At 36.0% G+C, this 26,497-nt stretch overlaps 1 protein-coding gene across 9 annotated transcripts in view; it reads right to left on the bottom strand.

Moving 5' to 3' along the window:
• NRG1 (neuregulin 1) overlaps positions 1 to 26,497 on the bottom strand; it is a 1,091,963-nt gene that overhangs the window by 29,196 nt on the left and 1,036,270 nt on the right. For all 9 annotated transcript variants that reach the window (XM_066235619.1, XM_066235615.1, XM_066235614.1 and 6 more), the window contains one exon: positions 9,239 to 9,368. In XM_066235619.1, coding sequence (XP_066091716.1) covers positions 9,239 to 9,368 — 130 coding nt within the window. The remainder of the gene's footprint in view (positions 1 to 9,238; positions 9,369 to 26,497) is intronic.

Here is a 26,497-nt window from a genome sequence, read left to right as displayed (position 1 = left end):
TGTGACTTTTGTGGACACCTAGAGTTGTTGCCAAGTCAATGGAAGGAATTAGAAACTGAGGTAGTTTCTACATAAGCAAACTGCAGACTGTATAAATTGTGGAGAAGCATGTGCAGATGAAAACACCTGCTCTCTGAGCTTTGAATAAACTCTATGGAATTATTTCTGATAAAATAAGGCAAATATGTGTTTTCCGATGGCTTTAGGCGACCCCTGTGTTTTGGTCATTCGACCCCCGCCGGTGTCGCGACCCACAGGTATATAATAAATATGTATTTCCGATGGCTTTAGGCGACCCCTGTGTTTTGGTCGTTAGACCCCCGCTGGGGTCGCGACCCACAAGTTGAGAACCGCTGCAAAAAGGGGACTGTCTGGCTTTGACTTATTTCTATATTAGCATTATAGGTTAAGCATCAAATCTATCACTTTCCTTGGAGATGAGAATATGGTAAACTTAATCTGATTTTGAACAACATGCATTGGCATGAATGAGCAAATTCCAAAAGTTTTATTTCTTAGAAAAACCTGACTGAGTAACAATCAAGCCCTTACTGTCGCTTCAAAAATGCACATATACCATTTCTTCCATTGATTAGATTAGAAGAGAAAAATAATTTTTTCAAAAATTTTAGTAATTGCTCATAATGTGATAAAAGATCTTTGCTCTATATTTGTTCTCAATGAGATGAAAATTCGGTTTGTCTGAACTTAGGTGTCACTTCTTCCAACTACCCCTGACCGGTACCTCCCTGTCTCCCACTCCCACACCTGGTTGAGGGTTCCCGGCAGGCTCTCGTTTTTCACCCTTCCCCATCTCTTTGACTGCCCTAATCTATCTGTATTGTGATTAGCTTTTTGTGAGGATAGAGACCATATTTTGATCATTTTGTATCTCTAATGTTTAACACAATGCCTGGCTTGTGAAGGGCTCTCATAAAATGTCTGTTAAACTGACCCTAAGATAAGATCAGACTGCAGTGACCAAAAAGACTATATCAAAGAGATTTTCATAGAGTCAATTGACTTGCCAACTGCAGGTCAATATTGAAAGTCTGGCTTTTATTTTTTCAGTTTGTGACTGATTCTTCTCTGTAAACTCCTAAATGACTTTTTTATGGGAGCCCCCAGTACCCTCCTCACAGACTTCCTCTCCTACATCGGAAACTTTAACGTTGTGTTTGGAATTTGAAAAGCTTTTATAACTCTTTAATGGTATGTCTAACTACCTCAAAGTTAAATCCTGTTACTGAAATACCAGTTTACTTAGGATTCAGTAAAGCAAGTACAGTCTAGGATCCAAATCTTCCATAAAGCATCAATGAAATATAAATTGTCCTTAATAAAAAGCCTGTGACTATCCTGATATGTTTACTGTGTAATCACCCATAAAGTTATCTGTTTAATGCTAGGTGTATTTTTTATATTCTAATTGAATAAATTCTTTCCCTTTATATTTGGTGGGGATGATAAATATATTCTGATATTTACAGACCCCACACCCCCAAATTTCTGGTTATTTGAAGTTTGCTAGTTTTATAAACCATTATAAATGTATTTGAAATTATAAACCGTCCTCAGACAGCCTCTGTCTTCCTTTATTTCTTGGTTTCATTAATTTTCATCAGGTCTTCCTCTGATGAAGTGGAAAGGAAACAAGATCCACACCTGATATTTCCTCTCTCCAGTCATCACTCTACAATGAAATCTTTGGACAATTTTAAATACCTTGTATAGAAAAAGAAGCATTCTAATTATCTTTTCATTCTACCTCAATACTAGTTTTGGTATTACTGTAATACTGGAAAACATCTGAAATAATTACTTGGTATTTATATCTATAAATGAAAAAAAAATGAAAAAGCCAACAAATACATACTGAGAAACATCAGTGGGGTAAGTGCTGGACATTCAGGCCTTTGCTCTCACCATGAACAAACCATGGGGCTGGCTGTGTATACACTCACTCAAAGAGTGCTGTCTGTTTGTCTAGAGCAGTGGTAGTCAACCTGGTCCCTACTGCCCACTAATGGGCGTTCCAGCTTTCATAGTCGGTGGTAGCAGAGCAACCAAAGTATAAATAAAAAGGTAGATTTAACTATAGTAAGTTGTTTCATAAAGATTTATTCTGCCAAACTTAGCGAAAATCCGACATAAAGTACTTGGTAAGTAATTATTATTATATGCTTTAACTTGCTGTAACTCTGCTTTATAAATTCTATAAAGTTACTTCCCTACTTTATAAATTACCATTACTATGGAACCGGTGGGCGGTTAGAAAATTTTAGTACTTCCAGAGATACAAAAGTGGGCGGTAGGTATAAAAAGGTTGACTACCCCTGGTCTAGAGTATTATATTGCAAACATTTCTCGCCCCTTGGCCTGTTCATCATTCTGGTGAGGACTCACCCACTCACTGGCTGAGTATCTGTGTTGTAGATTATTCTTCCCCAAATGTACTGTCACTATTAGTCTGCATTTTTCCACGATGACCCTCATTCTATTATCTATCTTTAAGTGAAATTTTTAGAGATTTGTATATGCTTTTCTAATTTGTGTTTTAGTTTCTTTTATGACATCATCTGAAAAAGACATTTCTTTTCTCAAGGGAATGCCTTTTTCAACATCATTAAAGAGAATATTAAATATAAAATGTTCCAACAACATTTCCTTCAGATCCAACTCTGAACCACCCCATCACCGTTCAGCTAATATGTATCATTCTTTTTTTTTTTTTTTACTACTATCTGGAGACTATTTCTCAATCCATGCGATAATAGGATACAGACAGTGGCCACACTAGACTCAGGGGCAAGTACTGAGGGGGGAAAAACCTAAGCCGTCCTGGCTCTCCAGTGTTGTTTTTCAGAGTCTAAGACAGAGAACTGCAATCATGAGGATGGCCGTGTTTATGCATTAACCGTCCTTGTTTGAACCTTGGTGCCCTTCCCAAAGCTCTGTTTGCACAGCTTGTTCTGAAATGCTCTTCTGGACACGAAAGCCTCTGCCACTGTTTACTCTACATGATGCATCTGGAGGTGTGGGGTCAAACGATTCAATCGGATATGGGATCAATCCGCATCTCATACATCTCCACACCGTGTGTGACACAATGACATATTGACTGCTAACTTGTGGTGGGGTCTTCCTCCCTGGAGGAGACCCTTTCTTGTCTCAAGAGACAAAATTCTGTAAATTCAGAACTTGACAGTTTTGTCTACACCACTAGCTGCATTTTTTTTTGATGATGCACATAAATATTCCCATTTTACTTATATCATTTGATATAAAATTTTTTAAATGGTGCATTTTATTTTTAAATAGACTGCATGCCTCTCAAAGTGAGGGCTGTAAGCACATTTTTTTTAGTCTCCGACTAGTTGAGGTTCCTCATTTTGCCTTCCCTTCCTCCCTAAATATCCTTCACAGCACTCAGCACACCCTCAGAGCTATAACTAAATTAATTACTTGAGATACATTTTCCCCCTCAATAACCTACAGACTCCATGAGGCAGAGACCAGCATGCTTTCATTCAGGCCTGCCTCAGACAAGGAGCTCAGTCAATACCTGGGGCTCTCTTGCTGATTTTAGAACAAAGAAAGTAAATCTATTAAGACTACTTAGCCATTGCACCTGATTTCAGGCAGAACTGCACCTAAATTGGTTCCTGTCAAAACAAAAGGATTTCTTCTAGTCAATTAGTGAGTGGAAATGAAAATGGGTTGATATAAACCTAGAAGCATATAGCAGGATTCTAGGGAAATGAGGCACAGAAGAGATAGAAGACGTGGTCCTCTGAGGAGTTGATGATCTTGACCTGAGCCAGGGCCTCGCTCCTCTCTCTGTCACAGATGCTTGTGATCCGTTAAATATCACAGGGCAAATTGATAGACAACTGTCGCACCCATTCTGAAGAATGAACTCTTCCAGGGCTGGAGTTGGAGTATAATTAGCAGTCTGCTATTATGGACCGTAAGTTCTAACTCAGTATATATATATATATATATATCCCTTTCATCTGTCCCAAACTTCTCTTTCTACAGCCAGGATGATGAGGCTGCAGGACACACTGATGAATTTGAATCATCAGGCCCCTTCTCAGTATGTTAATCTAGCTGCTAGTATTACAAATATTATCATCACCACCAGTATTATGCCAGGATTTTATAAAACTTTAACCTTAGCTAGTGTCTTTGACTTTTTCTCCCCATCTTACCTTGTCTCAAATATCTCTAGCCTGTACAGAAATCTTTTTTCCCTTCACATCTGCTATGGTCATGGAGTCACTCTCCTGCTCCAGAAGTTACTGTGACTCCCTGTGAGCTATGACAATGTCCAAAGTCCTCTGTCTGGCCTCCAGAGCTCAGAGACTGGCTCAGGGTCTAAGAGAGGTTTTTGTTCTGCTTCTCAGAATGGAGCAGCTGGTTTAGATATGCGTGGCACCGTGTCTCACAGAAACCATGACTGCGACTTCAGTGCCCGCTATATAAAAAATGACTACATAAATAATAGCTATGTTTATAAAGTCTTCTCCAACTTATTTCATTCTTTTCCTTTCCTCCTTTAAATTCTCATTACCGCCTGACCTGTGGTGGCACAGTGGATAAAGCGTCGACCTGGAAATGCTGAGGTTGCCGGTTCGAAACCCTGGGCTTGCCTGGTCAAGGCACATATGGGAGTTGATGCTTCCAGCTCCTCCCCCCTTCTCTCTCTCTCTCTCCTCTCTCTCTCTCCTCTCTAAAATGAATAAATAAAATAAAATAAAAATTTTTTAAAAAAATAAATAAATTCTCATTACCATAATAATCAGTGTTGTACCACTTGGGATATACTCACTCTAATTGAGTCCTTATTTTAGCTACTTAATTTTCCTAAACAGACTAAGTTCCTAGGGACCGAGACTGTGTTTTGTTTTTTCTCTGAATTTTCAAAAATGCCCAGCATAGATGTAGCTGTTTTATAAACAAATGTTAATTACTCTTTCACTTGTTGAGTTGAATTTATTAGAACATTGGTTGTGACCTAATCTGTCTTTATATATTTTTCATAACTATTTCCTACAATAATACAATATAGGCCCTTACATAGACTATACAATGTAATAAAAATTAACTTTAAAAATTGTAAGTTTGTGTTTGAAGGCACCTCCCGTCTTCCCAAGGGTGTTGTTTTTGTTTTTTGCTTATAAGGGATATAATGATGAGTGCTGTTAAATGATTTGTCAAATGCAAAGTTATAAGGCTAGCTGGTGGCCCCACCAAAGCAAGCAAAAGCTGCCAGAGTTAAATAAGATGAGGAACTGGGAATTAAACATGATAACACAGTCTGTTAAGACAGGTGCATATATTTTTCCAATGTCTACAGAGACAATGTAATACTACCACTTAGTTTTTATTATAAAGAAAAAAAAATCTTGCTTTGCCAGCATTAGAAGTACTTTAGCAGAAATGAATTCATTTAATTTCACTAACTTTCTGGGAAGAAATTTGGAGAACATATTAACTCTGTTATAAATTAAATACCGTCCAGAGAGTTGAAGTGAAAGGGCTCATGACTGTTCACCAAAATTGGTGGTAAAAACTCTAATCCCCTCCTGGGGAAGCCACGTCTGTCAATGGGACAATATAATGGGTTTATAAATGCAGCCTGGTATAAAATCATTTTTAGATTTTAAAAATCACAGCAACAGAGTCCAAAGTAATTTTCTACTAATACTGTTCAGAAAAAGTTATATAAGAATGAAGGGGGAAGCAGAGGAAAATTTGAACAATGTCACATTCAAATTGTCTTTTTTTTTTTTTTTTGAACCATATGACTACATAGGGCATCAAAGGATAAAAGATAAAATGTTTCTTTTCTCATTTATGTGATCTGGAATAAAAACTATTATTTCCTCAAGCTAAATTTTAAATTACCATAAAGGAAAGAAATATAAAATATCTAAGAAATATATAAAATATAAACTACTGCTAAAATTCACACACAGTCCCCAGGGAAAGTCCAAGTAACCAGCAAACCTATCCTTAGAGGAGTGTTTAACTGTTTTATGGTTAGTCCATGGGGAACACCTTGTGCTATGTGGAGAGACAAAAGAGATTTGCTGTAAAGTCTTCAACTTCAACTCCCAAAAAGACAACTGTGGATTAGGTGACCAGAGAGACTACTTGGAAACTTCCCTGCCGGCGGTGTCTCTGAGTCATGTCTTTACTCAGGGATAAAGCTGATTTTGAATGATGTAGCTCATGCTTCAGCAATGTTTTGCTCTAGACAGATGGTCCATATGGAAACTATGAACTGACTTCACGTACAGGACTGTGATGAGCCAAAGCAACATTTTCATGTTTTCTGCTTCTATTCGAGTGGTCTAATGAACAATACATTATCCTCAGACATGGTCTATTATGTGCCTTTGTTTCAATTCTGAGTTGTGATTATTTTTAATGCTACAAATGCTTTTACTACAAGGATTATTTAAAAAAAAACAACCACACTTTTGTTTAACAAAAAAGGCCTGAAATGTTTTGGGTGTTAAATATATTCCAATTTTTCCATTAAGGTACTTGTTTGCTTTGATGCATCAATAAAGACATTGGCTAAAAGGGGCGGGGACTTATCAAAATCAGAAGTGTGAAAGATTTGCTTCCCAACAAATCTAGTCATAAGCTTTAATAGCGTTCTGAAAGATTCTGATTACAAAAACTAAAAGTAGAATTATGATGCCAATTTTCTGAGAACTAGAGGATAACATACTTCTAGATAATAAGCTTGGGGGAGACAGCATGTTTGTTGTTGACAGTTTACTGCTTTAATAATTATCAGAGCAATAACAACCATTTCACTATAAGGTGTTTTAAAGTTTAGCAAGTATTTCTTTTTTTCCAGATTGGGCTTAAAATTTAATGAAAAACTGTGTGGGTGAAAAAAAAAATTGCAGTTCTTGGCACAAACCCAAAATGGAACAAATGAACAACACTTTTGCAATTGCATGTTTTGTGTAGGACGTGGGAGGGCTACAGAATAGCTGAAGTTAATATGTGGAAAATGGTTGCACTGGTCCCTTGGAGGTATTTGGAAACTATCACATGTACTCACTCAGCTTGTAAATCTCTGCAGAGGCTATGATGAAAAATGAACATGTTTCATTATTATAATGAAAATATAGTGGTCTCAGATGTTTTTCTAAATAAGCAAAAATATGAGACATAGATAATATGGGTACTTGGTTTAAAAAGGAGAAGGATTTAAGGAACTATATATTTTTCAAGGACATTTGTTAAAACATAGTTAGACTGTATGCCTGAGATTAGGACAGAATAACATGATTTCTTCATCTAATGAATGAACCTCATATATTATAGGTTATAATTCTCAGCTTCTGGTATTTTCTATTTTGATCTGAGAAAACCACAAAATTTGTTCGCCCTTATTCACTATGACAAATAGAGGGGTGCCATGTTTGTGTTGTATTCACAAGTTGTCAGAACCAAAGACGAAAACTGACCAACTTTAATTATTTGCTCTAAGTATATAGATCTGAATATATTTATAATCAAAAAGTGAATCTTTATGGTTACTTTTAAAACAATAAACATTGACAGTCATGTGAAATAATTCAAACCTGAAAGAAATAATTTTTTCCTACATACTCTTTCATTTTTATCTTGGATAAATGTTTGAAAAGACTGATCTATTTATTTTATTTTGGCTTATAACTATTACCTATTTCTATCAAAGAGATGTTTAGTAATAGAAGCACTCTTGTGAATCACTCCAACAGATTATATTGACTTATATAAGTTGTGTGATTGATAAAATCAGTTATATATCCATAAAAACTTGCGTTTTCCTGCGATCGCTTCGACTCTTGAAAGAAAAGCTTTTGAGGGCAAAAAGCAGGTTCTGGGAGATACTTCTTCATGAGCTCCCATGAGACACTCTACAGACAGCCCATGTCTAGGCCAGCACAGGAAGCAGTGCAACAGTTCTTAAGAAATGGCATTTGGTTTGGTGTTATGATTTTAAAATGTCTTTTAAGATGCACTTTATTACTTATAAACAATAAAATGCTTTTAAAACTGGTACATAAATACTTATATACTAGTTGCATGATGTAACATTGAAATGGCCTTCTTGATTATATTTCTTGTGCTTTTTTCTCATTTCACTTATTGCTCTATTAGCGCTCTAACAAACTTGGTCTTCTGTGTCAACATGTAAGTCACAAACTAATGTTCTGGGGCAGAAGACAATGTTTATGATGGCATATTTCTCACATAAGACAAGCAGTGCTATTTTAAAACCATGGGACACAGATATTGGTCAACTACAAAATAAGTGTGTCTTTGTCATCATTTCAGTGAGACATTAATCATGTTTTACCACATCAAATTATATGGGTTTCTGTACACATGCAGCCTAAATATCAAGAGTAGAATTAAAATGCATGGCACAATAATCAATTGATTTTTGTGAAACCTACTAATTTTAACTATAAGGCTTAAATATTTAATGCACTCTAAATATCACTGTTTTATTCTGCCTGTAGAGAGAGAATAACTGTGATAATTCTGAATGGTGCATCCCCCTCTTCAGGTCATAAAACAGAATGCCATTCTAAATGTATCTGTCATTAACTGCAGTGTATAAAAGAATGTCCTGCCTTCAACACACGAGGATGCTACACACATAAGGATGCTAAATCCATTTCCAAATACATGCAATTTGCTTTTGTGATAGTTAGTGAAATCAAGCTAAATTTTATTTTTAAAAGTAGTTACGAAACAATAAGTTAATGTCAAGTGCAACAGCTGTGTCTGTAAAGAACCTTCCTTCCTTTGTACCTTTCAGCTGTCTATTTGTTATGCAGGTGATCGCTAGGGTAAAAAGGAACATTATCTTACAGTGTAATTCACAGCCTGGATGGAGAAGTAGGTTTCAATAATTGTAGGCCTCTATGATATTTGCACAACTCTTCTAGGTAACAATGATCAACACCATAAAGAAAGCAACTTTATAAATATGAAGGCAAAAAAAATTATAAACAGCAAAAAAAGAAACCAATTCTGGATATAGCAGAGATGACAAATGGTGTGGACTTTTCAAAACACTCTACAAATAAAAAGCATTATTCAACAGGATGCAACAAAATTGGAAAAAGAAGCAATAATGCATCATGAGACACGGAGCCATCTGAAAGAAGCTGTTATGGACACAAGGCACACAGAGAATTTCTTTTCTTACTTGCACAAGTATCTTGACGGGTTTGAAAGATCTTTCACCATGAAGCACTCGCCTCCATTCACACAGAAAGTTTTCTCCTTCTCTGCACATTTCACAAGATGGCTTGTCCCAGTCGTAGATGTAGATGTAGCTGGATTGGAGAAAAAGAAGGGGAAAGATTTAGATCTCTCTTCCCCCTTTCTAGGTAGCTTCTATTCTTAAATTCTCTTAAAAGGAAAAGCTCACAGGAGGTAAGAAAAACTCCACTAAACCTTCAGGTTTCATAAACAACAACAAACAAGTGAAGTAGTTGCTGGGTGTAATGAAATAGGATAAAATTATAAAAGGATAGTTATAATTAATTACTGTAATAATAAAAATAGGAAAAGGGGCTCAACACGTTTTATAACCAGTATTTTATCTTCTAAGGAAGTTGAAAAAGAGCAGTGTCATTAAGTAAGTTAACTTTTCCAGAAAGGCTCCAATCTAATGATACAAACTCATGTCAGTGCAACTTAATTTAGATATCAATTTTTTAATAGCAATTAATTGATAAAACTATTTATTTTGAAATTATCTTTTATATGTATAGTGATATTTTTAGATACAACATATAGCAAAGAAATATAGGGTGGCTTACTTGTTCCTAATGAAAATTTATATATTAATTGAATATATATATATTGTCATATAGATCAGGAGCCATTCTTCTCAAAATTTCCATTCTGTTCTAATTTCTACTCAGAAGAAATTTTTGAAATGTCCAATTGCCATCATACTTTTGAGGAAATGGAAATACAGTCTACTATTGCTAAAAAATATAGAGTAAGCACTAAAATATTCACCCATTTTGAATCAGGAATAGAAATTAGTCTTAATTTTGTTTTATAATATCTTCATGTAATAAGCTTGATATTCACTTATCAAACTTCACAATTATCTGAATATGGAGCTGAAAATGATGCCTTCACCATTAGGTGCATGGATTAGATGAAGCCAAAGCTCACAGTCCTGAGGCTATAAGGGCATTTAGCATCAGAACTCCCCACATCACTGGGAACACCACAGGCAACGCCAGTCTCAACAAAAGAGCAGTTTAATTTTCACCATGTTTGTCACCCATATTATCAGGACAACAAACAAAACCAGTATGTTTATGCCAGTGGAGATTCTATTTATTCTCTCAGAAAAAAAGTGCATCTTTAGACAAAATTATTTTCTTATCTACTGATCATTCTTTGTGATTTTTAATCCTTGTCTTCCTTATTTTTATTTTGTTATTTGCATATGATAATCAGATGTCCATTTACTTTTATTTAACCTGTCTTGTATTAGTTTTCCATATTCTTTTGCCTTTTTTTAAGCAAGAGAGAGACATAGACACACACAAAGAGCAACAGCAAGAGAAAGAGACAGACAGACAGAAGCACTTTAGTTCACTGATTGCTTCTCATATGTGCCTTGCCCAGGGGGCTCCAACCAAGCCAGTTATCCCTTGCTCAAACCAGAAACCTTGAGCTTCAAGCCAGTGACCTTGGGCTCAAGCCAGAGACCTTAAGCTTCAAGCCAGCAATCTTTGGGCTCAAGACATTGACCACGTGGTCATGTCTATGATCCCACGCTCAAGCTGACAACCTCAGGGTTTCAAATATGGGACCGCAGCGTCCCAGGTTAATGCTCTATCCACTGTGCCACCACCTGTTCAAGCATGCTTTTCTTTCTCATTTCTTTCACAAGTCCTCTTTTTGTTTTGACTTTTAACCCTATTTCTCCTTTAAACCTGCTTGAATTTTACTCTACCTGATGGAAATGCTCAATATCTGATTATCCCGTTTCTGAATCACTCAAGGCCTTTCTTGTCTCTTGTTCCCACATTTTAAAAGTAGGCATGTTTTTGGAGCATTTCACTGCTCCAAAACATGGCTTTTAGGAGTAACAGCAAAGGACAGCTGAAGCAACTTGTACTGTGGAGACAGATCTGGCTCAAATCCCACCTCCTACTAGTTTGGTGTCCTTGAGCAAGTCATTTAATCACCCAGATGCTCAATTTTCCCATTCAGAAAACAAGGGTAATAGCACTCTTCACAGGATTTTTCTAGAGATTATAAATAATCTAGGTAAAAAAATTGGCACAAAATTGGCTTTCAATGAATAATAGCAGGTATTACTCCTGGGCAGATATGGAAGGTCTTTATTAATCAAGTAAAAGCTTAATAATAGAAATTTGGGGATTTCAAAGATTCATGCTATTCTTTAGTTATTACTATGGATAATTAAGAAATGGTTCAACTTGACTTAGGGTGGTGAACATACAATGCAATATACAGATGATGTCTTATAGAGTTGCACACCTGAAACCTATATAGTTTTATTTACCAATGTCACTACAACAAATTCAATAAATAAAAAAATTTCAATTAAAAATAAAATGGTTCAATTTATTATTATTATTATTATTATTATTATCACAACAAAAATTCCTTTTCAAAATGTATTTCAAGGTATCCTCACAGGTCTATAAACCGAACGAAAGGCAGCAGGGAGAGTGAGGAGAGACGATGTTATCCTCCATCATCAGCTGTATCCCGCCGTCTTTATCAGGAGGAGGGGAATGTACTTAGCAACCTTGGGTCTGTAAAATTATAGACAGCATCTCTATACTTCATATAACATATAATTGAACACAATATTATATTTGTACGTGAAAAACTGTGTACGTAGGTGCTGCATGCTAATATTTTCATCCATCGCAATTGCTTTTAGAAAAATATTAGGAGCGAGTTTGCCTTCAATGTGGAAGGCTTTGTGCTTACAACTTTCAACTGCTGACAGGATTCTATAGGATGACAAATTGGGCAGGGTATCCCTGCTGTCCCAGGTGACCGTGCAGAAGGGACCACCTGCAGTGTGCTGTCAGCACTCACACCCCTGCAGAGGAACTCTGAGCCTCTGGTGGATCCCAATGGTCCCTGAATCCCTGACAGGTTCCTAAGGATTATCCCTCACCCACACTGCACAGCAAACACTGCATTGGGTCCTTTCAGAACAAATCCTGAGTCTTTTGCTAAAAATAACAAAACCAACATTCCCTCCAAAAGCAGACACTGCATATAAATTGCAAACTAACCACAAAGATTAGCAGTGATATGACAGAGATGCATCATACCTGTTTTTTGCACTTTCTGATCTTGTGTTATCACATAAGCATGATTAATAAATGTGTGTTAATACTACAACCAATTCCCACTTTTTAGTCCTTTAAAACCATATTCCCCTAAAATGATTATGCTTTTAATGATCTGTAGCTCCAAGTTATGATACGTTAATTTGAACAATTCTTAGGTCATTATTTGAAACTAGCAGTGGCTATTTGATAGGAAAATAATTCTTGCAGACGATGAAGTACCAACTATCTCATATGGTCATAAACTATTGTACTTGGCCCTTTAATCTGTTAATAGCTGTGAGAACAAAAGTGATCGTGAAGTTGTAAAGCAACAGCAAACTCCCAGATGAAGCAAAGGGTAAACTGACTGGGTACAGCTGTTCTGAACCAAAAGACGGAGGCAGGAATAAGTTGTAGCTGTAAGAACTGGATGGACATGGTGATATGTGCACCCTTCAGGTTTTTGCCAGGTTTCTTTTATTCTCCTTAATTGAATGAAGAGTACACTCTGTCCTAAGCAGGGCCATCAATTTTGCAGTGATATGTTTTCTCTTTGGCTTACACAGGGAGTATTGCAAAGTCTGTCTATTTGGTAATCCTGCCCGAAATTAACGATACAGGCAAAAGGGCTTCTTAAACCAACCTGTGGAAGCATCATTCTTTCTGGGAGCTTTGAGAGGAGTTCATGAGAGGTAAAGCTAAAGCTTTTGCAGGTAGAATGTGTCTCAGTATCTAAAAGATGACCCTCATAGTTCTTCCTGAGAATATGTAAAAAAGATCTCACTCGTTCAGTTTTTGATAAACCTTGCCTCTCTCTGCTTCGTGACTAGTCTGTCCTAATTTGGGAGTCTGTCATTTTCTAGGAACTGCTAAATGAACAACAATTAGGGGCACTGCAAAAGAAGACTTCAGTCCCTTCATATTTGCCACTTACAAGGACACACTTCCCTTAGATGCTCATAACTACATTCTGAGGAAGAAAGTGTAAATAAAGCAGTAACTTGTTCCTAGAGAATGCACTGTGGAGTGTCTCACTCTTGATTTGGTCTCTGTTGGCAATTCACGGTCACCATTTCTGGACTCCCAAAATCCTGTGCCACACAATATGGACCCCTTCCTTTTTTTCTAACCTACCTCCTTCCCTTCCTCAATTTTTTATTAATTGCCTATTAAGTGTGAGGTATACTGATAACAACTAGAGTGACTGAGGTTAAAGACTGTAAGGCTGTGAACAATTCTCCCTACAAGGAGACCTTTACGGATAAAAGGTAGTGAAATGAACATTGGAGTTAGCTGGGAAGAGTAGACTCTTCCCAGCTAACTCCAATGGCTCTGGTTGTACCATTACCATGCGTGTGACTCCTGCCCAGCTAAACTGCCTCTGTCCTTCTGGCTGTAAAAGTGAGGCACCACAGGCTTGTAGTGAAGTGTGATAAAATACCTGTTTAGTGGCAATGCTGTGCACAAATACTGCTACTACTGCTAATGGTATAAATAGGGAACAATGAGAAGCAAAATAACTTCTGCACAGGCTCTGGAATTCTATATAATCAAGCCTTAAATGGTATTTCTCAGCAATTTATTAGTCTATTAAATATGCGGAGAGATGGCCTAGTTTGGAAGGGTAACTACTGCATGATTGTAAAGCAGTAAGTAAATATCAATAAGCTACTCTATCTTAACTTCATCACAATTGCTGGTCAATAATTTACAACCACTAAAATTGCCTATAAACTGAAGAACAATCAGTGATAAAAGAAAAAAAAACTAACGTCTTAAATGTGTAATTGTTTTTAACTTTCAAGATCCACACAATTCTTTAATATTTCTGACTGAACTTCCAAGTTTCATGAATTAAGTCCACTTAGAATACTGTGTGTTATTTTAACAGTTCAGAAACTATAAAACATTTTTTTAAAAACTATGACATTCCACAGCATAACTTAACATTGTAGAAATCATATCAAAATCATTTTCAAAATATAGGAAATACAATTTTGAGGAGTTAAGTGGTCTCTGTTCTACTACTAAATATTTTCCCATGGAATCGCACAGTGTTTCCTATAGAATGCCAGGCTTTTTCTGCTCTAAGCAGGCTAAAAAACAACAAAAACAGCTGGAAAGGATGGCTTACTTTCTTGCTTAATTTTAAGTGGTGTTTTCCTTATCAGTGAAGTATACAGTAGCAACAGAACACAGCCATTACACAAATGCAAATTGCTGATAAGAAGTCAGTCTATTCTTCTTTGACAATTAGCAGGAATTAGCATGAATGTACAGAGTTTAACCCAAGGAACAATCCTTAGATTCTGTCTTCCTTCAGTGAATGAGTCTTTTCTAGCAGCTCTTAGAACAATTAATTCTTAACAATTTCCTTAGCAGCTTTCTCAATGAAATATACTAATTTTAATAATTGTCATATTGCAATACGAAAGTGTCAATCACTATAACATTACAGATTGTTTTGTTTTGTTTTGTTTTGTTTTTAGCCTTACCTGCAATATCTTCAATGGCTATAAATTTAGAAATCTGCATGCTTTCTTGCTCTTTGATCTCCCGGTATAAAAATAAAATCTGAAATTACTATTTTTGCCCAGAATACAGCTCCTCTGCAGTTACATACCAGAAGCTCTGAACTCCTACTTGGAAAAAAAGTGCTTATGTGGCTCCTGAAAATGCACCTCAGAGCAGAAGCCGAGCATAAACTCTGTGCTGCCTAACGCAGTGTCTACGGACGCCAAGCGAATGACATTGGTTTTCCAAAAGAAAAGTCCAGAGCCAGACTCAACTATGGAAGCACTGTCATTCTGGGTTGGCACTTTTTTTTTTTCTGAGTAATTCAATCCCATGCTGAATAGCAAATAAATTATTGAAAAGGCAGAAAGGACAGGAGTGGGATACCAAACACCTGCACTGACTGGGAGGTTCTCAGAGCCAAATTTGTGGTTTAAAGTAGCATATCATCTCCTTGGCCTCTCCTCTACTGAACTCTGCTAAAGAAACAGAAAGGGAAGCCAGAGATGAGCCATTGTGAGACCATAAATGGAACCAGAACTTTCTAAAGGAGAAGTAGGAGGTCTCACCCTGGGGAACAAAGATGGAAGTGCTTAGAGGTTTGTAGACTACCTACAAGATGGGAGTTGCTTCAAAGAATAAGTTGATGCCAAAAGCCAGTGAAGATTGACTAGATTGAACAATGAACTTGGTTGGGTCTTGGAATCATTAAAACACACATAGCATGGTGGATCAGAAAGAACCTTAATGTATTTTACAGTTTATCTCATATTTAAAATAGAAGATACAAATTGTCTCAAAAGGATAATTCTATGGTCCTTAATAAAATACCTCTAGCTCAGATTTCCCAAACAGGCACAGGGAAAGGCTGCCCAAGGTCACACAAGTAAATTAGGAAATGCTCGTTTTTTGTTTTGTTAAAAGCAGATAGGGGCTGAAGCAGGTGAACGAGATTGCCGTTAGGTCCCTCTCTCTCTCACATGCAAGCTCTCTCGGCAGACCCTACGGTTCTTTCTTCCTTCTTCAGCAGAATGAAAAGTGACCTTCGGGTATTTCTCCTCATGAAACAAAATTACATTTTTTTTTTGCTATAATACTGATCTCATTAGTAGCTTAACAGAAAGCAGATTCTAAGTTCCCAGTTGTTAAGCAAATGATATGGTGTCATTAGATAGCATTATCCTTAGAAAAATAAAATGATCAAGGGAGGTTATTTGTTAAACATATAAGTTGCTATTCATTTTCTTTCTTTCTTTTTTTCTGACAGCACATTTCACTCATGACCCAGCGTAACAACTACAATCTACTGCTTCTTAGAGAAACATCTGGGTGACATAAATGCCTTGTAGGATGTCACAGCTTTTCTGAAGAAGAGAAAGAGTCTTTTCCCACAGTGGTTCATTCACTGGGTAAAGTTATAAGAAAGCTACATTTTCTTCCTTACGAAGTTAACAATCTAAAAAGCCAAACTTCAGAAATAAAGCGCTGCTGTATATTTTCTACTAATCACTGACAGTTTTATATGAGTATAAAGTTTCCATAGCTGGAACTCAATAAACTTTCAAGCTGTCCCTTGAATCTTTTCCCATTAATAGCTATTCTAAAATATTAAACTTCATCTAGTCTGCAAAGCAAATATTAGCCGCCCACTTGACTGACTTAATTTGATATACACTGCTCACAAAAATTAGGGGATCAGGGAATGTGCAGATACTCCAGTACTTTCAGCCTTTTGTATAGTGCATTTTTACCAATGAAATAAAAGTTTATTTTGCATCTCATTTGCATAATTGAACAACTTTCATTGACTTTTTGTTTGCTTTTCTGATGTTCTTGTTTAATTAAAAAAATCACTTTTTTTATTGCTTCAAATTCATTTTGAAATATCCTTTAATTTTTGTGAACAATATATTTCTAGATCTCCTCTGCACCTTGTTAAAGGTGAGAGGCACACATTTTTACTGGAATCTTCATTTCCCACAAGTACCAACTATGTTAGGAGAAGGTCATGTCAATATAGAAAACGTTCATCTGTCACTTTTCAAATCAGTCAATTATTTTGAGGACCCAGCAAAACAAATCAAACAGGACTGATCAAAAATTCAGATATTCAGTGAGCTGTTAAAATTACCATGTGACATTTAATGAAATAGGTTAATTCATTCATCAACTACAATACATTTAAAAATGGAAGTAGATGAAAGGTCAAAATATAGAAACTGTGAGGTAAAATCATATTTAACAAATTTAGAGAAGTGTGGCATAGCAAAGAATAACAGCCATATGGTCATTTTAATAGATATAAAATCAACATTTGATGAGATTAGATATTAATTTTTATAAAACCATCTATCAAATATCTCTAAAATCAAACCTGAATTTAATTAAATATCCAGATACCACTACTATTTTACAGGAAGTACATAGGATAGAGGAACATATTAAAAGATTCCTTGGGATTCAATTGCAAAAAACCCTCAGACTATGAAGAACTCTACAGTGCAAATAATATAGTTACTTTAAATAAATACATATATATATATATATATATATATGAATAGAGAGAGAGAGAGAGAGAGTGCTAGAGTTAAAGAAATACCAACAGGGTGAAATTTTTTAAAAAGTCCAAAATACAGACATTTAAAAGAGAATTATGAGACATATATACCAATAACAATGGGTAAAATTTACTTGGATTCTGATTTAAATAGTTAGAAATGTATGTTACTTATAAGATATTGACATCTGATCACTGATTAGATAATTAATATTACAAAGGGGTTATAATTCATTTTCTTGTGTGTCAAATATATCATGGTTATGTTTGAAAATGGTCGTTATCATTTAGAGTGATGTACTAAAATATTTATACACTAAATGATAAGATGTCTGGGATTTGCTTCAAAATAGTAAGAGAAAAGGGAAGTGAGGGGAATCAAGACAACACAAAACTGCTTGACCAGGTGGTGACATGGTGGATAGAGCACCGGACTGGGATGCAGATGACCCAGGTTTGAAACCCCAAGGTCGTCAGCTTAAGCGCAGTCTTATCCAGCTTGAGCGCGGGGTCACTGGCTTGAGCGTGAGACATAGACATGACCCGATTGTCACTGACTTGAGCCCAAAGGTCATTGGCTTGAAGCCCATGATTACTGGTTTGAGCCCAAGGCCACTGGCTTGAGCACAAGGTTGCTGGCTTGAGTAAGGGGTCACTCACTCTGTTGTAGCCTCCTGGGTCAAGGCACATATGAGAAAGCAATCAATGAACAACTAAGGTGATGCAACAAAAAATTGATTTTTCTCGTCTCTCTCCTTTCCTGTCTGTCTGTCCCTATCTGTTGCTCTCTCTGTCTCTGTCACACACATACACACAAAAAAGATGACACAAACTGATATTTGCTGAATTGGATGATGGCTACATGGAGACTCATTATATACTGTTCTTTGTACTTTCATACATTTGATATGTATGTTTAAATGTATATTATACATGTACATATTTAAATATTTGTTTATATATCTTTAAAATAAAATGCAAAAACTATAAATCTCAGGCTTTTCAAAACATGTCTTTATAATCTAAAACTAGAATGAGTCTATCATTTAAATACATACTGACTTTTAGCTAACAACTTAAATCGTACTTAACATAGGGATTTCCATTAATGTCAACAAATAGCCAAGGATGTTGACTACTGATGCTATTATGTAACATTGCTCTAACCAATGCAGTCAGTAGGAATGAAAAAATGACAAAACTGTAGGAAATAAGTAGATAAAAGAATTATCAGCTGAAGGTGATATGATGGGATACCAGTATTATCTACCAAGAAACCCCAATGAAATAAGGGGATCATACTCACAATAGCAATAGGAAATATAAATCAATTAATTAGGATGGCCAGGTATGAATCTAATATAAATATGAAGAATAGGAAACATCTTAAAAGAAGGGGAATTATGTCTGTGCTTGGGGGAGAAGAGGGGATTCTATTAAAGGAAAAAGCAAATGAATTTGTAGACACAGTAAAAGAAAAATTATGTTCAGGGAAAGGTAGCAATTCAGTCTGCCTAGGAGATAGATTATAAATAAACAGGTGAAGTTAAGGAAGCTATACAATAATAATGCATCCACACCAGAGAAGCCTTTGATAACCTGGCTGGAATTAATGTTTACTATATAGGCCATGGAGAGAAGCAGGTGTTTGAGTAGATCCATAATTAAGAGAATTAATGGTCTATCCCCTCCCTTTCAAAAGGGGAAAAAAGTGAGATGAGGAGACCAGTAAAGAAGCTGTCCCAGAGGTCTAGGAGAGAGAGAGGAAGACTGCTCAAACCAGCACACTAATGATGAGAAAGGAACAGGAGCCAGTTCAAGAAATAACACAACTTTGTATTTATATATCAATACATTAAAATTGGGTAGGAGCTAAATCCTGGAGCTCATTTGTAATTCACACCTTGTATCGTACTGCTTTCTGAGGCGTTCACACTACTTAATACACATGTTCTCGTTACTCTTCACATGATCTAGGAAATACCCATGGGAGACAAAAAGACTGAGGCCCCTTCTCAACATTCAATATTCATGGCATAATGGAGTGAAAATCTCTAAGTCACAGCCAAGTCACATGATGGTTTTCTCAAGTGACTCTACCACGTGTCTGTTGATATAAAGGAACCCACTTAGAATAGATGGTGCCATAGTTTGCCAGAAAACACAAGCTGCGCAGGTGATGAAGGCAGTGATGTCCTTAAGAGTTCTGGGAGCATCTTCATGACAGAAATTAATTTCCAACAAATTATCTAAACTGCCAATGTTTTGCATAAAGGAGATGTCATAAAAGTGTAGAAAGAGAGGTCTCGACAATACAGACACAATCTTCCAAAAGTTTTGGGTTTGGGTGAGGTCTCTGATCAGCGGATCTCTAACACAGGAATCCTGAATAATATTCTTTAGAATGTCACCTCTGCAGCTCTAAAACACCAGATTGCCTATTGCTAAATAACATTTAGGCAAATTACTGCAATTCTGGATTTGTGTGATGGTTGTGAACATAAACAGCCAGATTCTGTTTCTATAAGCACATTTTCCTCACCGAGGTGAAAGGTTCCTGTGTATAAGGAATAAAGTAGTAAAAGCATGTTGAACATATGAATCTTTCTCTGCAACACTTGGCTAATTTTAGGCCACATATTTTCCCAGAAGTCCCAGGAGTTCCTTTTTCCCAGGTTCGTGATCAGAGTAGCAAAACACCCCTCCTTGCAACATGATGTGTTATTAAATGTGTATCTGCAGTTTGTAGGTTCCCAGCACAAATTCTAGTAACCAAGTAACACATGGAAATCTAACTTTTTTTTTCAATACGGTTATTGTCATTTACACATGACCAATCTCAACAGGAATAAAACAAGGTTTCAGAAAAACACATAATTTTAAATGCTTCACCTCAAGAAAACTTTTGCCCTGCCCCCAAAGGACTAAGTTGGTCTCATAATATTTAGTTCATAACAGGTTTTGTTTCTCTAAAGAGCATATACTTTTCAGAGATGGGGGTGGGGCAGGAGGTAAAATTACAGGCAAATCCTGTGCCTTTCCAGGAACTGGGCCAAAATGATAAGTTAGCCTTGACTACATTATGTATAATGCTTTCCTTAAGCCTTCGTTTTTAGTTGCTGTTTTTAATTTCTGGGCCTCTATATTCCTACCTAACAGGCACCTGTTTCTCTACTGTTGGCATTAAAACTTGCTGCTCAGTGGAAGCACGCAGGTGCACATTTTGAACCCTTTTTCCAAAGTATACAATATCTTTTAAAAACTGAAGCCATGTGCTCAGTGTCTTGCTCTCACCATTTGGCCTGGCTGTCTGACATCTATACATCATTCGGTTGTTTGAAGAACTCAGTAGAAATCATCCTTACAGTTAACTCTGAAAAGGGACATGTGGAACCACATCATTAAGAAAAGGTAGAGGTCAGGGCCTTAGCTAAGCTTGCCTGGCTAGCTGCATGCACTGCCAGAAACAGGGAATATTAAGAAGGTCCACACAGAAGATCTTAGTTATAATTTATTAGTTTGTTTCCTGGTGGTGATATAGCTATCTGTGTATATGAACTAATAAAACACTTCCATCTCCTGGAGCAATGATAATAATTCAACATGGCTGAGGTCTTTCCCCCTCTTAAAACATAAACCATTTTGTGCACATTGCCAGTATGTGTTGAATACAGATCTTTTTCTTTCCATCCATCACGGAGATGCTTCTTAACCAAACACTAACAAAGAAAACAACTTAAAGCAGGAAATCATGGATGTTCAGCACACCAGCTGAAAGGGAACACGGTTCTACAAAGCCACCTAAAAATCAAAGCACCCAGAACCCAATCCTAGGACATGTCCACTTTGCTAATTCCTCATATTCCCGTACAGGAGACAACTGTATTCAGTTGAGATTTGTCCTTTATTCAAATGCTTTCAAAAAGTCAAATACTTTGTAATACTAAATGGTACATCTAGTAAAAACCTGCACTGGTATTCTGCTGCAGTAGGCATTGTCAATACCTAAGGAGAATTTCCAGTTCAGAAACCACAGACTCCAGCAACCACCATAATGGGGAGACACGTGTAAAGTTAGTGAGTGTCTATGCTTCACCAAGAGAGACCTCACCAATTACAGGCAAGTTCTTGTTATGTTTCTAAGCAGAAAGCAAGGCCTTCCTAGGCAAGAGCTCTTGGTAAGAAGAAGAAAACAGACTTTTTACCCTATTCTTTAAAAAAGGCATGATCCATTCATGGCTTTCCCCTTAAAAATCCTTATTTCTGAAGAATTTTGAAATATAGAACACTTTTGTTGAAAGAGTCAGAGATTTCATTCTTAATGGCACACCTTTTTGGAGTGTTAGACACAATCAAAGGGATGTCACTGTCTCACTGCAGGGATTCATCACAGGTAGAAGACCTTTCCTACCGAGGGACCCCTTCACCTGGCAATTTAATGCTCAATGTCATAAACTAAAAATTCTAATGTCTGCATTTTTCTCAAAGTGAGAAGAACTCAGGGAAGTGAGGCATTGTTCTGTAGAAACCACTTTAACCATTTAACCATCTGGAGTGAAATGGTGACGATAAAGAAAAAGGATCTTAATTACCAGACAGATGTTGCAAGAATTCAGCAATCCTTCATTTCTCCTCATACTGTTCTCCATTAAAAGTTTATCAGAACCCGCCAAATGGCCACATGGATTCATCACAGCCACTGGATTGTGCCTGTAGTTCATGCTTGGGGAGCTGACCCTCCATTTGCCAGAACATTCTCTCTGTGTGTGCCTGTGGCTGGGGTTTTCCTTACTTTGGAAAATCAAATTGCACTCTGTCACCTTTGATTGAAAGGCTGCTTAAATTCTTCAGTTTTTTGGTATAAACGAAGTGACAGGAACTGAAGGATTCACTGGTAAATAAGAAATGTAGGCTATTTTGTCCTTAACCAAATCTCCTCACTTTTGTAATCACAGCTCTTTTCCTAGAGTTAGAAAAGCACCCATAATACCCTGGGGTCCCCTCCTCCACCCCATCTTTGTTTTCTAGATTTTTTGTTTTAGTCTCATTAATTGACATTAGTGCATCATAAAATCAAATATAATTTTAAGAAGACTGAATATAAGCAGATTCATTAGTTAAGAATACTACTAGAATTCATAATTATTCTTTAAATATTTTTATATTCAATTTTATCCTTTGACGAATTCAATCCTCCAAATATGCACTTGGTGATTTTGTGTGTTTTCATTTTTTTGCCTGTATGTTTGTTTGCTTTGAAGATTTGCAGACCATTTCATCTGTGAGTTATTTTCGTTGTAAATGACACATTTTAGTTGTTCAAAGGTGAACAAGCAGAACACATGGGTGAACAGATGGAAATTATAAATGAATGCAGAGTGTCAAAATATTTCTTCTGAAGTCAGAACTAGGCATTGGCAAACCCATAGTAATAACTATAGAAAATGCTGCTGGCATATATTTAAAAAAATAAAAAGAAGTACCCAGCATGTCAGAGAGAAAGTAAACAACAATAACAGAGAAGTAGTGTGATGACAGATGTGTGGGAGAGGAGAGAACAGAAAGTGTGTTGTTGATTCTTTAAAAACTCAGCTCTTTGGGGGCTCTAATCTTGAATCTGAAGTTCAATTCAATTAGGAAGGTCTAGTATGACAGTTTTGTGAGGTAAATGAGGCTGCAATATCCTTCAGGGAATAAAGCGGAACAGTCACATGAGGATTTCCAGCCAATGGAAAGGCTTCTGATGTTCACCTGAAAGGTGGTTCCTTTCCACAGCTGGTTCCTTCCTGTAGAAAACACCATATTCCTTGGGCTAAAAAATTGCAAGTTTTGACAAACCCTGACATGAATCTGGAGATTCCCATGCACAACTATAATAATAGCAACATGGCAATAAGCTAAAATTACAGAAATTGAAGACGTCTCATGAAATGGAATCTGTTAAATGGGCAATGTGATATAAGCTCCTGAAATTATTGTCTACAGGTAAAATAGGTAAACTATAAGTATATGCAAAGGTCAAAAGGGAGATGGTGATTAATAGGAAGTGAGATGTGTCTTTTGATTTGCGGGATTAGTGCTCTAGGCTAAGGACAATACTGCTGACCATTTTAGCAACCCTATGAAATAAGTTATGAATGATAAATACAATTCTAAAGATAAGGAATAGATCTACTTTATTGAAACTTTTGTTCTATTGTACAAGAAACTCTGAGACTAGGCATAGCATGAGGCCAGAACAAAGTTCCAACAGGTCTTAGATCACAGAACCATAGGAGCAGAGGTCCAGACAGATGGAATCTATCACTATCATAAGTAATAACATAAACTACCAGGACTGGCATTGAAGTGTTAACCATAACCACCCTAAAAATAATTGCGGACATTTTCTAATCAAAATAACAGAAAGAACATGCCCTCAATGCTTAGTAAACTTGATGACTTAATGATATGTTCTAAGTTAGATAAGAAGTAATCATTTTAATGAGGTTGACATAGATCTGTACTGATTCTGAATATAGAACTTGCTATGTGTAGCATTGCCAATACCCCAGGCATAATTTAAAATAAATGACAAGATTCTTAAAAATCATTCAAAAGTTGAAGAATATGCACAGATGTTGCTAACTAGGAAGAGAATACTAAATTACCCAACATACTTCTCTCATTTCCTATCTGCAACTTCTTTTGTCAAAAACAAATAACAAATAGACCTGCTTATTAATATATATAAGGCTACTAAACTCTTCACAGGCAATTCCCACTAAATATATGATCCAAACAGGAAATTAAATTAAAAAATAAAGAAAGATTGTAACAATTTAAATTAGACTATCATCTTTACTCGTGATAGAAATGGCCCTTTTCTGTCTTAGTAGCATGAAACTCAGAGATCATCTTGATTCGTTTACATGCTGGGAGAACTAAGGTCTACAAAAAACTGTTGGGGATATGGTTTCTACAAGGTGTAGGAGACTGAATCATCATAGTCATTATTGGCTCAAAGAGAAAACTATAAAGAAATGGGCCTTGAAAGGCTTACTACTTACTCAAGTGAATGCTCATGCCCAATATCCACCATTCTGTGAAATCTCAAAATCACTGTCATCTTTCTGGGAATACAATAACTCTTCTGTTGACTTTCTTATCATAGGAGAAATAAATTTACCCATTCTTAATAGTCATATTTCTAGAAACATGACCCATCATAAAATATATCTTAATGAAGCAAAGAGTTAAACACCAAAGAGGTCTGTTAAATATGCTCACAACTACCATTTCAACTGAGCACACTATCTACTGTGTTCTGGCTTTATAATGATTATCCAGGTAGGTCAACAGAAAAATACAAAAGAAATAGTAGCAGAAAGAGAAGACATTTCATGATGGTAGAGATGAAAAAGTTTTCTGTATACTATATTTTCTTCTTAAGTATCTTCCTCTTTATCTATCATGAAACTGTATCATTTTCCTCAGAAATCTTCTCTTTGGAAGTAGAAATCATATTCACCAAGACAGTGGCATCGAAAATGTTTGTTGTAAATTGTAAAGGTCTGTCTTTTGCTTCTATTTTTTCTGATCACCCCCACTTTTTTTTGGAGGAGAAAAAGAGACTGAAGAAAACTCAAAAGTTATCTACATGGTAAAGAAGACACAATTCTTAGCAAGGAAAAAGACTTTAATATTCATTAAATATAGTGGCCCAGATGTTCTAGCCCTGTAGCCATCACAAGAATATAAAGAAATAGTTAACATTTTATCCTTTTCACGGATGAAGAAACTGATGCTGAAAGAAGTTAACTAGCATGCTTTTGCTCCCAGTATTTCAAATAGTGTGGAGAGGAATTCCAAGATCCACTGCAAGGCCAACAATACATATATCCACGAAGCATTCCATCTCATGATTCTTTCATTCCAGAACTACGCATCTGACCTTGGAGTTAAAAATAAACAAACAACAAAAAATTGAAATTCTTTCCACAGACTATTTATTAGAGAAGCCATATTCTTCCACCTTCCAGAAAGTATCACTTTCTGACTATTTGCCTATGTTTGTAAATTATATGTCAGGGAATGACTCTTACATTATATTTAGATCTGCTTTCTTAGCAGAAGACAAAAGGCCAATGTTGGTCAAATTGATGTTATTTTTGTATTAAATCAGGGAAAATGCTCAATCCATGTCATCTAGTTTTTTATTGTCTATTTCAGAAAAAGACAGCAATCATTTCAATTAACTTTCCTAAGAACTAGAAAAGTAAACTGACCCTGACAGTTTAGTCTAAATTAGGAGAGTTGCCAGAAATTCGATGATATGGCTACCTGGTGTTGCAGCATTGTAATAGTTGTTACTCAACGTTCATTTTCTTTTTTGAATTATTTTCAGAAAAATTATTTAATTTTCATTTATTAATGATGTCCAAGTTTTAAAAAAATGACCTCATTTGTTTCTTTATGAAGCCAGAGCAAGAGAAATTATGCATGTGCATACAAATGCATATATAAATATAAATACACTGAGTTATAGACATCTTTGAGGAGTTATGACAGCAGGAACTATTCCAAATGAAATGCTAAATTTAGTTATGATGTCTGTACAACACAGTATTTGCATAAGTTTGCTGACTGACCTCAAATGTAATATTAATAACACCATTCCTTTAAAAACTAACTGTAGTCAGTAAAGAGATAGAGGAAAAAAAGAAAAACATTTATAAGAGATGCACATACATGATATAAAATGAAAAATTACCTCCAGTGATATGTGAAATGAGGCTCATTTTGTTGACTGGTAATTTTCTTTAACTTCATTTTCATATAACATATAAATCACCCACAAGAAGGTTTTAAAAATGGGTCTTGCAGTAAATAGCTAATTTAAGACAGCTTTCTTTAGGTTAAATTACATGTAAGGATCATCTAATCACACTTGCTTTACATATTCAGCCTTAAAAAAACTAATGTTATAAAGAGAGTGGCAGATATAATTAAAGTGTTTACTAATGGCAAATGACTACAAAATTGGAGTAAGACTTTATAATAC

This window comes from Saccopteryx bilineata, chromosome 6 (genome assembly GCF_036850765.1).
Source record: "Saccopteryx bilineata isolate mSacBil1 chromosome 6, mSacBil1_pri_phased_curated, whole genome shotgun sequence".
NCBI lineage: Eukaryota > Metazoa > Chordata > Mammalia > Chiroptera > Emballonuridae > Saccopteryx > Saccopteryx bilineata.
Note: the sequence above shows the minus strand (reverse complement) of the source record. Positions and strands in the feature narration are given on the sequence as shown.